This window comes from Rhopilema esculentum, chromosome 4 (assembly GCF_057945365.1).
Source record: "Rhopilema esculentum isolate cy_ngs chromosome 4, ASM5794536v1, whole genome shotgun sequence".
Classification (NCBI taxonomy): Eukaryota; Metazoa; Cnidaria; class Scyphozoa; order Rhizostomeae; family Rhizostomatidae; genus Rhopilema; species Rhopilema esculentum.
Window position 1 is genome coordinate 3595800 of NC_142818.1, and position 17327 is coordinate 3613126.

The 17327-nt window shown below is 37.4% G+C and overlaps 1 protein-coding gene across 1 annotated transcript in view; it reads left to right on the forward strand.

The window, feature by feature from the left end:
* The first annotated feature begins 3737 nt into the window (after nt 1–3737).
* Nucleotides 3738–17327, forward strand: part of LOC135691025 (FH1/FH2 domain-containing protein 3) — a 43381-nt gene continuing 29791 nt past the window's right edge. The window contains exon 1 of the mRNA XM_065208751.2: nt 3738–4085. Within this exon, the coding sequence (XP_065064823.2) occupies nt 3936–4085 (150 nt within the window). The 5' untranslated portion in view covers nt 3738–3935. The remainder of the gene's footprint in view (nt 4086–17327) is intronic.

Genomic DNA, 17327 nt, shown 5'->3' on the forward strand with positions numbered 1-17327 from the left:
ATATTATTGATATCTGTATTCTAATCACTACTGTTTAATTCCATCAACTGTTAGTGAAATATCAATAAGACTTGACAGCTAGATGTTCTTTACTGCCATGAGATGTAAACATTTTATCCACAAACCTCTGCTATAATATGCATGAGCACAGGGGCGGATCCAGAGCAAACTTGAAGGAGGGGCAGTTGGTAGTGGAGGCGCTGAAACATTTTCAAAAATTGATGACGAAAGAACGCTGTATTCAACTCTATTGGTCTTAGAAACCTTTTCACCTGATTCTTATTCTTCAAAAGGGGCGCACAATTTCCAAAAAAGGGGTGCCATACTTGCTTCAACTCGTCGAGGGACTGCCCCAAGTTGCCCCTCCTTAAATCCGCCACTGCATGAGCATACGATGTACATTCTCATTGGTTTAGACAAATGACTAGAATAATGGCCCCAAACAATAGGAATCATGACACGTCTACCCAACAAGCACCCGAATTAGACATCTCGAATTCTAATACCTTTTCCATGTTTGACTCTCTGTCATTTGGATGGGCCTGGTTTATCTTTTCGGGACTCAAGATAGGAGCGATTCATAATATTTTGCCCATTTCACTAACGGCTTCTAAGAACATTGAAACGTAGCAAAAAAATCAATTGTGAAGTTTTTTAGACTTTTTTTATCACAAATTGTGAACTCTTTCTGACTGGCAGAAACCGCAGCTGAGGGGGGGGGGGGGGGGGCAATAATTCTCAAAAGGTGCTTAAAACCGAAATGTATGTATATGCTTTACGGTCCTTCCTCGAATAAGTGTGAATCAGTCACTTGAGCACATGAAACCAAATATCGTATTGCCATTTTAATTTTATTTGGTGCCGATCTGTCCACATAATGGCGATAAGCTCTAACTAATGGCCAATGGCTATTGTGGCTGTGTGTCTTTCGTTATATGACATCAGGTTCCGCTCTTTCCTGTTAAAATGAGATTCATCTTTCCAATGTCAAGAATTTTCAATTTTCTTATTTTGCTTTCTCCGGTCCCACCTCTCCCCTTCACCCTTTTCTAATTTACGTTACAATACATTAATTAACATTTCCTGCTGTTATTGTCAGACAGAGACTTGTGGGCCTGAGTTCGTTGTCAGGAGGCCTTTGATTGACATATTTAAGGTCAGAAATTCAACGGACATAAGTACTTTTCAAATGTTTGGAGGTTTGTCTAGGTGATAGATTTTCGGTAAAAATGGTATTAAGCATTCATCATGCAAAACGCACAAATCAAACTCGACTCACTGTCTGTAGCGTATTGACTTTTAATATGGGCATGGTCCAAAAGAATCCACTTCCTGTTGATGGGCTTGATCTCGGGAACGCATTCTCTTTTTCATGCAGATGTCTTGACTTCAAGTCTCGCGCAGTTGTTGAAACATCTCGTCATACTCGAAGCAAACTGTTTTCCTTTGGTTCTACAAAAGTGATGATCCAAGGGGATAAGCTCTAAATACTTTCTATTCATTTTATGAATTTCGCGAGGTTTCTATAAAGTCAAGACGATAAACCAAATCAGTCTTGTAAAGCCGTTAATCCCTGCGAAAGATTACGCGTTTATCATTAATCCCAAACCAGGCCAGGCAAGAAATATTTGTTTACAATGGGGCTTGCATACGCTAATTTGAAGATTCAGGAAAAGGTAGCTCTTTTGAATATTATAGTGAGGCTGTGGCACTTCAGAAGTTTTGTTAGAAACCTGGCCTTGTCGTATTCCGATAAAGCTTGAGCCTTTTTAAATGGCGCAACCCATTGGAACTAGATTTTGACGCTCCGGAAATCAATATAGCTTCGAGGTAAAGACTTTTGAGTTCCTTTCCATCAAAATTACAAAATTTCTTGATGCTGACAAAATTGTCAAATTGGCCACAAGGGCAGGTTCGATCAAATCTGGAATCCGGCACATCAAAATTTTTTATAGATAAAGATCAAGCCTAAATGTACCCTGGAAGTATTGTAGACAGTTGCAGTGGCCTCAAGAAATTTTCTGTGATTACGTTTTAACTATATTTCTGAGACTAAATTATGGAGACTCTGGTACCCAGGGTAGACTAAATGCAACCATGAATTTCGGAAAAAACTTTACTTCAAATAAATTGAATATTCACCCTGGCCACTCTCTTTGAATTTGAAACAATTAGATTGAGGGGCATATCATTCATTGAAAATCTCGTACGCCTTTTGGAAAGATGCTTTTGATATTCGAGAAAAATTATGTTGTTCTGAGAAAATATCTTGGTTAGGAAAGAATAATAAGCCCCTCGATTAAGACCAGTGGCAGACACTTGGTCAAGTACGGGAGGGGGGCAAGTCTGTTGTTTGGATAAGATGACGTCACATTTGTCAATTTTTTAAGAACAAAAGAACATTGAATTCAAAAAATGGGGAGGGCGAACGCTCCCCTTTGCCCTCCAGGTGTCCGCCACTGATTTAGACCATACAAGTGTGCGTTTCAGAGCCTCTTCTTGAAACATTGTTCATCCATAATGATACGTAGGTCATGAATTGGTTGAGTAACAATAGAATCTTCAGGGGATTGTGGTTACCAGCCCTTTGAACCCCAGCAGGCCATATTCAACCCTTACAGGCAATAATCAAACCGTGATGGCTATGTTCAACCCTTGAAGGCCACGCTCAGTCCCTCCATGTCTTTTTTAAAGCAGTGGAGGCCATTTTAAACAACGAGTAGCTGCTTCTCTGAATCTTTTACTGAGCTGTCTTTAGTAAATTCCAGTTTCACAACAAAATGGCAGCGGTAAATCAAGGCCTACACTCATTTTTTTATAAGAAACAAAGGTCGATGTTCAGTACTCCAGTTTCTTAATGTTCTGGAAATTTCAATATTCATTGTTTCTTAAGAGTTTCTTAGTTATGATGCCATGAACTATGTTATGAAATTTTCATGACCTTTTTTATCACGTCAAGAGACTCGACTCCGTTTTGATGCTGTATTTAGATGTGGGAAGTATATTTTTATCCCTTCTGTCCTAAGTTCTAGGCCAACAGGGCTATCATATTCTTGGATTTCACAAAATTTTGTTGTTCTCAGTTTTATAACGAATAAATAGTTTCTTAATTTTTTTGCTTCGAGTACTGAAGTTCCTTAATTTTTTCTGACTGTCCAGTACTTGTTTCTTATAGCCGGTTTCTTATAAAAAAATGAGTGTATACCGGCACACATATATAGGGCTCAAAACGGCTCATTTTGTCTGATGACAAAAGGTTAAAAAAGCGGCTTTCCTGCAATTCAGTGTTATCCCATTTAAACTTTCCGAACGTAAGGCTAAAATTCCCCAACACACAAGCGTATTGGTGCGCTTGACCCCTGCCCCTCCATCGCTATCGACCCTGTTGAATATTTAGGTAGATTTCTCATGCTACAACAGTATTGGGAAACCTCTAGGATGTTGCTGATTTCCCTGTTTTCTCGCAGATGCCACGGGTCCTGGAAATATCCCGTCAATTTATCTCTGTAGTGCACTCCAGAGAAATGGTCAATAACTGCAGTAATGCCGGCTTTTAGCTGCAGCCGAATGTCGGTGTTTCCACGTGAATCCGTCCCTTTATTATTCACTCGTGTATTTACGTTTGTTTATTAATTCGTGGAAGAAAGACTGAGCTTTGTGTGATTAACTTTGGAAATCAGTTTTAGCTATAAGCTTCGGTACTGCCCCTTTAGTCTTGTGTTTGACTAGCCAATCCAGCCTACCTTTCTTTGTTTAGTTGCGAAAGCGAATCAGAGGTGAATATGCAAAACTATTTGAACAAAGACATCGCAGCGGGCTGAGATTCTATTTGGCAGCACGGAGTTGGAATACACTTGGCTTAAGTAATTTTGATTTTTTCCTGTGATATGAATGCACGTGGCTAGATTGAAAATCGCTTAAACATCGGTGTAATTATGGCTACGTCGGATCGAGGGCCAAAACGTAGAAGCTCGAGACGTAGGCAAGCTGATAGCGGATTTTTCGACTCTCAATGTTCGAACGATGTTCCGAGTCCAGAAGTGGAAAACAGACCCACACTGGGAATAACTCAAGAAAATTCCAAGGTATGACTAAGGTTTTCTTGACCATGTTGACTTTGAATGGTAGTGATGTTTTGAAACGACGATAATAACCTCAAATCCCTTGAAAATTCTCTGATAACCATCGCTGCTCGCTCGAATGTTTTATTAATAATTTTTCTTCTTTCACTATTGCTCGTCAGAAATCTTCGGTTTTTTGAGAAGATATCATTAATGAGATGGATTTTTTAAAATACTAATCACAGAAGGAATGATTACTGGAAAAGAGTGCACAGGTTTGGGACTATGCTCGTAAACAAAATTGACCTCTCACTGCTAAAGGAGAATGGGTCTTTGAAAATTCACAGGCTTAACCTTGTGACCTATGGAGATTTTATTAGCTATTGACCCACAATGACTATTTTATTTGAGGTTTTGACAGTAACAGTTTCAAACTTGCATAGTAACAGACATATTCAAGGATATATTTGTTAAGTACAGGTATCAATCTAGACTATGCACAGATTTTGGTATCTTATTTGCAAACTGTATGTGTTTCGTATTTAAAATACTAGAGAACGTAATGTTTTCAAATGCAAGAGCCAAAAGCAATCATATTTTTCCTCAGCATACAATAATTTCGATTGTATCTGGCTACATTGTCGGAATCCTTAAAATGAGAGTCTCTGGAGCGAGATAGAAACCTAGAGGTCACGTGCCTCAGCGAGTATTAAAAATTCGGTTTAAATTAAAGAAAAGCCACATTCGTATGCTTTAATACTTAAATTTGCCAGCATCTCCCAATTGGCTAGCAAGTGATGTGGTAGATATTCTACTGTCGATAATGGTATCTCCTCGCGCTTCTGAAATCAGGTCGATAAAGGGTTTTAATTTCCTTTCAAATTTGCAATTCCCAGAGCAAGGTGATTTTTGAGTCATTCTGAACTGTTCTGTTACACAGTTTCCCATTCTGATAATCTGTAAATTTTGGAATTCAATTTTCTCAGACTCAAAACACTAGGCTCTTATTTCCCAAATTATGAAAGTGGTTGATGGCTAATACTTAAATTCATTATGCTGGATACCTCTTTTCGGCATAAAGTGTTGACCCCTTTCATCTCGTTCCAATTAAGCATGCCCCCTATTCTCATGAACACACCCCTGCCTGGCATGGACTTTAGTGTCCCCTCTGATACTCGTGCAGCTGTGACAAGAGGGAACCTCAAGAGCATGCGTTGGAGCATGCTGAAGAAATTGTAGGAATAGAATTAGGACAAATACACGAGAATGCACTGAGTTAAACTCGTGCATTATTATACATCTAGTTATACCAAGTTTCCCTTTATATTTAAAGCTGCCTGTATCAAATAGATGAGATTCGAAACCTAACAGGTTTTTCTCAGACTTAATGAAATATCAATCACTAGGTCTGAAAAAAGAGTCAGCTCTTCTTTTATACGATGTCTCAGGAAAGGAAAGCTGTTGTTGTCACTGAGATTTTTGTGGGTTAATTTGAAATGAAGCTGAAAGATTCGTTCCTTAGTTGCCAGGCGATGCCGAATTGTTTCGTTCTTTTTCCATAAACACAAGAAAGTGATAATAGCGATTATTGGAAATGTTTCAAAAACATTCTTTTCTAACTTGGGTGTTTTCAGGATTCTATTTGTCCTACTAACAAAGTTTAGAAACACCAAATTTCAAAACAAGCAAACAAAATTAAAACTCTTTGGGCAAGCCTGCCATCATAACATACGTATCCTCCTAATTCAACTCCAGTCCTCAAATTTATTCGTCGGATTCTAGAAATGGGTATGCCAATTTACTGGATTCTTTTAGATGATTTTCCTGCAAATGTTACAGAAAATTGTGACCTGTTTGGATTTGAAGCGAATCTGATCCGCCATATTGAATACTTCAGCCTTTTGTCTGACGACAGTTTTTGAAGTCACAGATGAAAATAGCTCACATGATTATGGGCTTTAATCAACCTTAAATCTTTTAACCCTCTTTGGGCGTCGGACAGTACTTAGTGATAAATTCTGAAGATCTGAAGGCTATTTCTGTTACCATGCCGTTTAGTTATTACTTTTGGGTTGTTGTTGTTGCTTGTGTATTTGTTGCTGTTATTATTTATTTTTGTTGCTGTTGCTGCGATCTTTTGCTCTTTAAAATCAACAGTAAACTGCAAGGCTGTTCACAAATATCGGTATATCATTTGCTCAGGAAGTTATCTGTTCTTGCATACACTAACCACTATCAGGTGATTTTCCCTCTAGTCCCAAGTCCTAGATAGAATATAATCGCCTAATAGAGAATAAAGATTCCAGGCCGAGGCTTTGGCAATACATCGCCACAATTTCAAAGATGAGCAATGAGAGGATTAATTTGAAATTATACAAAGACCTTTCAACTGTTTAGCTTTATTTTGCAAGCAAAAAGCCGCACCATCGTTGTAGTCAAATGCCAATCGAGCATACTTGTGGCGAGAGGGTTCCATTTTCGTTGAAACGTAGCCCTTGGTCTTGTAACTGCCGAGAATTAAAGTATTTTTACGTTAGCAAACATAAAAGACTGCACACGAAGTGACCCTTTTCTAAACCTCATCGGTTTGATAACATTTCTCAATATAAATCCAGGGAGCAATTCTCATTGCTAATATGTCCTAGGTTTAATCCTTTGTTGCTCAACCTTGATTAGATTTTTACCCAAATCATAAATCCAGGATTGTTGACCAGTTTCCAAGACAACAATGATGGTGTTAGGATTCCAAAGTGCAATCAGAATTTTTTTCTAATAAGTGAAGACTTCGACGAAGTTTAATGCATTAGAATTTATCGGTTGTTTGTCAATAAAGCATTTATCCATAAAAGGCTCATATGGTGGGTCATATTCTTGTGGTTCATATGTGTTTTACGAATAATGTAAAAGCAGATCAGCTTAAAATCAGGCTTGTTTTAATACCTGGAAAAAATATAATTGTATGATGGTTCTGTGAGGCTTGCTGTGTTGATATTGACCTCAAGTTCAAAAAAGTTCTCTTAGAAGCAAAACAAGTTTTGTGAATTAAGCTGCAGACATTAATAAAGTAGAGAAGTCTGTGATGCTTCATAGGACTTCTAAAAGAGCTAATGGTTTATTTTGATGTTAAACGAATGTTTCATCGAGATTTCAAGTAGCAGGGTAAATATTTCTGGGGGTAAGGTGACCAAGGAGGTAAGGTGACGCAATACATGAAGGCCACTTCTTATGTCTCAGGAAATAGTCACCTTGTACGCAAACCATTATTACAAGCCATTTTCAGAAAAAGCTAGGAAACCCATTCCACATACTCCCAGTTTATCTCGCCTCTTCTTTGTCAACAAAGGCGAGGCGAGCCAATTTAGAGCTGAAGTTGTACTTTAATCTTAAAATCAACCCCTCTTGCGTAGGATGACTGGATTTTACCATGAAGGTTATGTAGGATAGAGAGTTCAATATACTATTGAAGTGCCTTGATCGAGCTCTTTAATACATCCTTTCTCATTTTACAATATTCATACAGGTAGACGTTCCTTCCATCTCTCCCTCCAATTGTCCTCTATTCTCTTTCTCTCACCCTTCCTCTACTTCTCCCTTGCACACCCAGCACCTTGCGGAGTTTTGATTGAAAAACTTAGGAACGAGTCCAGTGTAAGAATTGAAATTATATACACAAAATAGATGTAAATTGTTCGCTGAAACATAAACCGCATGATATCTTAAAACCATGATCTATATTGTAGACTAATGTTTCTAGGATACAATTAAGAGAAAGACAAGAAAGTTTTGACCAATTAAGCTGCCTAATATGGCTATTAAGTTGTTATTAATCTTTTTTATTTACTTTCTTCCTCCACAGAAATTTTGTAGGTCTTACAAAGATATGACAGTTGTATTGGGGGTAGTGTTAGTGAGCCTCGTTTAAGTTTTTGCGGAGTAGTGAAGTAGCAACTGACACCTGAAACTAACAAAGCAAGCATTATAGTGTCTATGTATTTATAGCTTCAGCCATACCAAACTATACCATACCACATGAAACCATACCATACCATACCATACCATACCATACCATACCATACCATACCATACCATACCATACCATACCATACCATACCATACCATACCATACCATACCATACCATACCATACCATACCATACCATACTATACCATACCATACCATACCATACCATACCATACCATACCATACCATACCATACCATACCATACCATACCATCACCTCAACGCGATCCTTCAAGGCAATCGACAGATATGAAAGTGGCTTGAGCCATCTGTCAATCAATATTAGCCAATCAATCAGTCTGTGGATGAAATCACACTCACTGATTAATCAGTTCTTTATGCCAGATCGCTCAAGCCCCTTTAATATCTGTCGATTGCCCCTAAGAATTGGAGGAACAGTTTTCTAACGGTAAGGGTATAGAGCGTTGAATCGCAAAGCGACTCCATCGAGACCATTACTCCTTAGGACCAAAAGTGCACTCCAATTTCCTACATCAATTTATAACTTCGTATGAACCATAACAAGAAAGAAACATTGTGTGATTCCCATGGCTATCGAATACCTCAAATTCCAAGCTGCTTACAGTTTCCATTAATTGTTTCTTTAAACTTGAAAATGTCCATCCCCGTTGATTGTTCGTGGGTAGATCACAGCTTTGAACTGTGTTATATGTTTTCCCGTTTCCAAATCCCCGGAGATAATCCAACCCTAGTATATTCTCCGTTATGTTTAAGCATACAAATTTCTATCCGCATCGCAAAGAGGCCAATATCTTCCCATTCAAATGTTTAGTGCCACTATCAAGTCATGTCATACCAAACCTCTGACTACTTAAGCAATTCAATTGGGGTCTTTGGGTTGAAACGGAGAAGGAATATACTAAATGAAAAAGAAGGGAAACTTTCTCTTATACTGACAACAGAACTACGTTCAACGACTCACTACTCACCCAGCTTCTAAGAAACACTCCTGAATATAGAGTCCTTAAGTGATGATGTCACAAAGATCTTCTTAAAAACTTTTCAAATGGGACCCAATAAACCTGGGAGAGCACCATTAAATACCTCTAGATGAGTAAAATCAATTCAATGTGTTCCGGACTGGCTGGGATATGGTTTCATGAGTACAGCCTCTTTCTCCATAAAACCTTTGTAATTCAGTCTCTGTTCATAACTTTATAAACAGAGCCAATTAGCTTTATTTATAATAGTTATCCGTTATCAAACCCGATTTTTGATAATTTTAACTGATTTTGCACATTTAGAGGCATTTAGAATATACAGATTTTCAGACCACTTTGGTAACGTTCAGAAACGAGGTTCGCATTAGCTACAAATTCAAACGCTATTACGAGTCTCATGGGCTGAAGTTCTAGCCAAATTCTTAAGTTCACTTACTTCACTTCTGATGAGCTTTCTTATTGTTTGCAAACTGCAATATAACAAGAAATGAAGTGTTAGCTAAGAACCTTCAATACTTTCGTTAGTTCATAGCAATTAACCCTTCTCGTTCACGGACAAATCCATTCAACAAACCTTACCCTTGTTTTGTAAAGACTTGTTGCTGTTGCTCTACAAAACAGCCTGTTCATAAATCCAGCTGATAAAGAGGACTCCACAAAAAACTCAAGAACAGCACCTTAACTAGCTTTCACCAAATTAGAAAACTAGATATTCTCAAGCAAGCTTCCGCAAATCACATTGCAAGTTCATTGCAAACCAAGGAGAGAATTTGAAAAGGATTTCCTCTTTGATGTTCCTTAACTCCTGTTGTTCATTCTATTCTCACTCCGTCTTTTGCTCCTGTTCTTTTTTGGCTTGAAGCAGATAAAAATATTGATAGATTAACAGAAGTGAGCTGTATTGGTGGTCCTTGGCGTTGCAACTTATACTTAGAAGTGATGACACTATGACCCAGTCCCTTTATCTTTTGAGACAAGGAATGAACCTTTCAAGCTCTATTCTTTTTATCTGGTTTCTCGAGGCTTTACTGTCTGACAGCATTTGCTTTGCAGTGTTTGTCAAGCATATGTTTTAGATTTGGATACTTAATGGACATCCAGAGTTGGCCAGACAAGTTGCTATCAAATTGAGTAAAAGTCTGGTGTTCAGACTTTATATATTCGGAACAAAATGGCTTTTTAATATGTCTTTGCTTGATCCTACGAGACAATCTTTGTATTTGGTTACAACTATATTGGTATTATATGTCTAGGCTGAAATTTTGGAATAAAAAAAATCACAAGAATGTATTGAATTAGCATACCTTCCTTTATACATGAGTTGCAAATAAAACGGGCTGATGAAATTTGAAGAAAACGGATTATTTGCTTAGGGTCGAGTTTCTTCTTTATATGACAAAGGCTGACTCAAACTCAAGTTTAAACAGGGTACACAAAGACCCTTTTAAAGGGTGAGCCAATGATTCCTGAAAAAAGTATTAATTGATTTCAGGTGATATTGAACTTTTCAAATTTAAAAAAACATATTGGACATTTGATTATAGCTTATGTTGTTATACTCTAGACATGAAAACCTTCATTTGTATATGGCAGTTGTTTTTCTTATAATGGCTGAATGAGGATAATCGTATTACGCAAGAAGTTTTGACAAAGTTACACGAAAAATCCCGAAACGTTATTTAGTCCCCGTTGTTTAATTTGGGTGAAAAATCCTACCCACTGGCGTGACTAGCGTTTTAATAACTGGTGTGAATCCAAAAAGTTTCGCAGTTCCGATATAAGAAAAGAAATCTGATATTCTGATATTCCATTTTATCCTGTTTAAGAACATTCATATGTTGAGCGACGCATGCATATTTTCTATCTGTCTCCCTATATTTCATGGACGAATATGATTTTCGTGGCAGAGCTTAGATGTACCCATCCCTCTCGTATCCTGTCTTCTTGTATCTATTAGCACTAACAGGGACACCTTCTATGTGACATAGAAATGAGCTTTGAAAATCCTTTGATGTTGTTACGTGTGGTTCTTGAGAACCTAGTTCCAACTATTGCAAACTTTACATTTTTTTAAAAAAAGGCTACAAATTAGATTAGTTCAATAAGCCGCCTCTTTAGCCTCTGTAACACTTTTGATTGTGGAAACAAAAGGTTCTTTAAAGATACATATATGCACAGTTTGGTTCGACTGTATGCACGTATCGACCTGTTACTCTTTTTCGTGGGAATTCACCCTCTTCTGAATACGTCTGAAGTCTTTTTCTACGTCCTAGCATGGGGTGGGATGCACGTGGCCCTCCACATTTTTTCAGCAACAAATGTTTTGCCACTTTTTCAGTGAAAATATCCCCCTTTTATCATAAATTACCCCTTTTGTTTGTTTCTATTATACAAAATGATTTTCCCTCTATTTATTGGCAAACAACTATATTATTGTATTGTTTGCATAACAATACAAACCTTTTTATACAAACCTTTGTTTGCATAAAAAAGGAAAAATAGCCAAATTGAAAGCCACTTGGGCTGCAGGGGCAAGTGCCTCCTAGTAAGTATGTTAAAAAAAGCCTCGTTTTGCAGCTTGGCGTCTTCGTTGGGAGCATCTACCTCGCTTAGTACTGAAAACAAGCATTCAACGCAGGCTGTTCGATATAGCATTGTGTGGACTGGTGCGCAGTCGATATTGGCTTTTACCATAATGCACAGATGCACTGACTTTGTAGAGACCGACTTTTTCGACAGTCATGTAGACAAAAACATATTATTTCTAAAGTTCGAGACAAAAACAGGTATTTATCCTAAAATGTTTAGAAGCGCACAGAGGGGCAAAAAATGCTTGTTACACGAGCAATGCTCCCCCCCCTTTGTTCGTGCTTGCATATATTTCTTGAAAAATAGAACACAGGAAAGTCAAGAAAAGGTATAATGTTAAACCATTAACGTGAAACTTTGTTTTCAGACACAATCAATATAGCCGAGTCTAGCTATGGCAAATTGTAGAACTATCAGATAGGCTTTTCAACACTGACTCTTGAAAATTTGAACTGCTGCTCTACCTCCAATTTCTCTTTTTTCTTGTACTGAGAATAGCTGTACTAGAGAAGTTGCTTATCCAAAAATGAGGAGAAGAAAACGTTAAAAATTTTAAGACATTGAAGTTAAAGGCTCTTGTGCAACAAGCATGATTATGAGCGGCAGCTGTCTTGGAAATTGACTGTGTTTTGTATCTTCATGCAGTATGATTTACGCTGGTCTTTTGAATTACAGTCGCAAAGTGTGCCGGCTGCGAAAGAGTCCTTAATGAGATCCCGTTCTCAAATGGAATAAGATCCCATTATAGAACGTACACCTCCTCTAGCGTTCTGATAAATCTGCTGACTTTAAAATGACAATGAAAAAATTAATTTTTCATATAACAGTCAGCTAAAGTTGATCAGCAGAACATCCGATTTTATTATATAACTGATGCTTGGAACTACAATCAATATATTTAAATTTTGTAGATAAAACCACATTCATGAACAGCGCAATTTAAGAGAACTGAGATTAAACTTATGTTCCGGTTTTCATTAGAAAGATAACTGTTCCTGTAAATTTTGTGAAAGAACATTGTAAACCAAGGCGTACAATGAAGCTTTACATTCTGCAAATTGGATTAAAGGTATCAAGAAGTGAGAAATTTCTACAAAAGAATCGATTATATTCTCCGATAGAAACTAATGTGCATGCAAGGGGACAAACGTTGTAATTCATGCAATAAAACTGGAAGAAGCGAAAAAAGCCATTTGCAACCAGTGGTGTAGTGCTATCAAAATAGCAAGGGGGGCTCTTGCACAAGATGTTGCGAGAAACAATAGCAAAAGTGAAAATTTGCCAATTTTAAGCATTAACAAATCTGTTTGGGTCACGCCCATTAAAACGCTTGACAAAGCTCTTAAATCTATAAGTAGTTCCCTTAAGAAGTCTGAGGGTTCAAACCGCGAGTAAAGTTATTAAGTCCGAAAATTACACATGCATAATGAAGACCGAAAACAAGGATAGTACGCTTCAGAGTACCCTGGGTGCCAGAGCCTTAGAGATCCTTTGACTCTCTGAGGCTCTGGCACCCAGGGTAGCTTCAGAGCATCCAGCCTTCTACTCCACTACATTTCAACATAGAATTTAGATGACTGAGTGGACCATCTTTGCTGACTATTGGTGGCAAATAAGCAGGGTCGAATTTAAGGGGCAAGGGTTGGGGGGAGAGGGTCGTTGCTAGACAATTAGACTGGATGCCAAATCCTTCAGGTGATTGGGAGATGATGAGAAAAACGCCCATTTCAAAACTACAGCTCTTTGCTTTGAGATAAAAAAGATAAGAAGGTGAATAAAGCAAATTTTTGCAGTATTTTGTTAATACTGACCACCAAAATATTCAATTTACCGAATCAAAGCAAAATTCACCGAAGGGCACAAAATTATATTTGGTGGAAGGGGGTTGGGGGGTTGGCGCATGACCCTAGCAAATCCGTCCCTGCAAAGTGAAAACGTTTTCCATTTGCCCCCTGCATACGTTTAATATACTGGCTCTGATAATCTGTAATCAGTATAGCAAGGAAATTATACATTTCCAAGACATTTCCAACAACAAATTCATACTTTTGGAAGTAAATAATTAAATGCTCATAAAGAAATTTCTACTAAAATAAACGAGGTCTTTTAATAATGTCTCCTTAATGTCTACAATAATTTTATAAGCCCCCTCGTATAAGCCCCCCTCTTCGAATGGGCACCCACCCAAAAATATAAAAAATAAATATGCTTCCAGGGGGCTAATTTGATGATTTACGGTAACTAGAATTTCATGGCATTACAAATGCCAAATTTTTTGTCCTCCTTGTTTCTCAGGTGACCTTTTGGCCTTCAAATTCTCGTGATTGGTACGTTCTTACGTACTTTTGGTTAATTCTCAATCGATTCTTTATCCTTTGGATAACATGAAGCCGATTTAGGGTTGCTGAAAGTGGGGATTCCCTGAAAAGGGGAATTATTGAGACTAATTGTCTAAGCTCAAACTTGAAAGAGGCACAGACTTGAATTATAAATTTGCATGATGCGAAAATATGATATTAAGAAAGGATGATGCATGGTCAAAGCCATACAGCTTCGATAAGCTTCTGCTTGTCAGAAACTTCAACTAGACATCGCCTACGCCCTATTTGGTTTGTGATTTTATGGCGTACTTTTAATGCCCCTTGGACCCAGCACCACGAGGCAGGGGGCTTGGGACTAAAGCCCCTTCTTACCAAAAACATAAAGAATTAAAAAATGGACCATCATCAATCCCAGTCTACACCGTAGACCCTCTTTCTTGTTTTGGAAGAGAGGGGTCTACAGCGTCGGCTACATGAATCATCAATTTCGAACCCATCATCAATCAGTTTTAACCCTTTCACTTTTCTCAACTCTCCCCGTTTCCTGATTTGGTCTCACATGAATATGCCCGACATCAGGGACAATTCATTTTTAGCTTCTAGATCACTTCTTGTGGTTACGAATGATTGTGAAAAGATAGACGCTAAGCAGGAGCAAGTCTTTCTAATCTTCCTATGAATACTCGCGCGTCACAGACTTTAGTCAAATCTTAAGATAGTGACGTCAAACAGGTGGGATCACTACAAAAATGCTAAATATTCCTCGACACTCTTGTTTACTGCACGATTTCTTTGTTTAGGATTTCTTTTGAGACCGATTCCCACTTTGATGTATTCCAGTTACGCGATCTGACAGTCCTTAATGAATTCGTAATGAAAGGCTAATGAATAAGTATTCGTGTGATCGGCAAAACAATTGACAATGCAGGACAACAGAGGCAAGCCCAGTGGCCGAAAACAGTGATGTTTAAAGGACTTAGCTGCAGCACTTGAATTTAACAAATCCTCAAAATTTGCAGCAAGTCAAACAGTTAGACGCCTAACTCAGGCAAACGTTTGTAAACACATATGACAAGCACTCCCCCCATATATTTTCGACGCTCCTCCGTTTATTATCTTGCTCCCCCGGAGCACCATCATATTACCCGTTGTTATTAATCGACCACTATTAAAATGAAATTTTATGCGCTGCTGATTTCCTATTGAATCCGGCTATTCTTGAAATGTCGATGTTGCAATTTGGCAATTTGGGTCTTAATGAGTCTATGAATCCATTACTTAACTTTAATTGGACCTTTTAATGAATACTTATTCACCACATCTTGACTTTAAGAAAAAGATTAGAAAAATTGTAATTGCTGACACGGAATTACGTCAGCAATAGTTTCCTTGAAATTTTAAGTACTATTTCATTTGCTACCTAACGTCAAATACGACATTTCTTTTTTGTTGTGTTTTAACTCTGGCAGACTGTCAGAACCAGATTATTATTCAGATGAAATCAAATAATATTCTTAATTTCATAAGCTCATTTCCCGTATGTCTTTACTATTTTGTGAAGTATCATGTTAACTTGGTCTGTTTATCAATGGTTAGCCGGGAGGGACCTGCTTGGGAGTACCGACACAGGGATAGCCCATCCTGTTCCGGGAAGTGGTTTCGCTTTCAGACTTCACTCGAGCCATCAATTCATTGTGTCATCAAAAGCTATTTTTAGAATCTTTTATTTTTGATCATATAACCTGAAATAATTCCGTTTAATACGCGTTAAATTAGAAAATCAGCGAAATTTATAGCAAATTTTTTGAGAGAAAGTAAGCGAAACTGTGTTTTGCTAACGGAATACAAATGGGGAAAGACTCGAAAGAGCATGTGCTCAAGTGGACATATCTTAGCCATTTTGCATATTTAGAGGCACAACAACAGATTCCATGCGTGAATGCGCGACGGACGTGTTAATGGTCGCCGAAAGATCAAATAATGTGACTCTCAAATCTTGCAATATTTTGTAAATTTGTAATTTTTCGTTTTTTTACTTGACCCCTTATTCATTTAAATACAATGAAGCAAAATAAAGACCTAGAGAATTCATCGAAGAAACAATCAGAAACACTATTAATTAAAGCCGAATTCAGCAGCACACTCGATTATCGACTTGACAAAATTGAGAAGAAGCTGGTCGACATCGAAATTCACAAGATTTCCTGGCCAAAGAATATGAACATTTCAGAAATCAGGTTGGAGCAGTGATCAGAAGCAATTCTGGTCTTAAAAAAGGAAAACGAGCTTCTGTTAAAAAGAGTTACAAACCTTGAGAAAAAGGAAGATTATCAAGAAAAAAGTAAATGACCTTAGACAGTATGGTAGACGGGAGATGGTTGAGTTATCAGGCAATCGTAGAAAGGACGCAATCCCTTTGATAAGAACCAACTACGTTTTATTACGTACAACGGAATAAAAATCTGGAATGAAATACCGATTCACATAAGAGAACGACCCAGCAAAATCCTGTTCCGAAAACATTTTGAAAGTTGACTTTTTCTGAATGTTCAATGGAAAGCCTAACACGTAATCTGATAATGATGAAATCTACCAACTTAATATCCAACCTTATTGTTCCCTTTTATTTTCTTTTTTCTATATTCTTAACTTTTCGTTTTATAATTTATGCTTACTGTTCTGTTTTGTTTTATAAATATCGCAAATTCAAATTTTACTTCCTTACTAAACACGTGCATGAGGCTTTTTTCTGGATGGCCCCCAAAGTTTAAATTAAATATGATTTGAAAAACATTATTGAGACATTTTCCATATAAATGGACCAATTTCTTCCTAAACCTGATGAAATTCCTGTTGAAAGCTTCCAAAAATAGCCAGCACCAGAAACCAATTGTAATCTTAATATTAGGACACTGGGCTCGAAAACCTTTTTGGTTCTCTCAGTGTCCTGGACAAACTATTAAATATTGTATTTGATAAATCACCTTTATTAATACATTTTTGGTTAACTGGCATTCGATAAATTGTAAATATGTCGCTGAATTACATGAATTTGAATTTGAATTAACACGGGGTTTTGTAGGTTATGCGTTCCAAGTTGAAAAACCTAAAAATATCGTTTTATGACGTCTTCACTTTGAAAATCTAAAAGACAACAATATTCGTCTATTATTTAAAAGGATACGCCTAAATTTTATTTGGCAGGTATCAATATTACTTTGAAAGAAAATTCCCTCGACAAAACCTGAACTTTCCTGTTAATTTTCACAAATCTATGATTGACGTTTGTGAGGTTTTCCTTGAGTTTCAAAGGCTTGGATGGGCAATAAGCTTACTTGCCCTTAAGCTCAATTTCTCAAATTTTCCCTATTTCC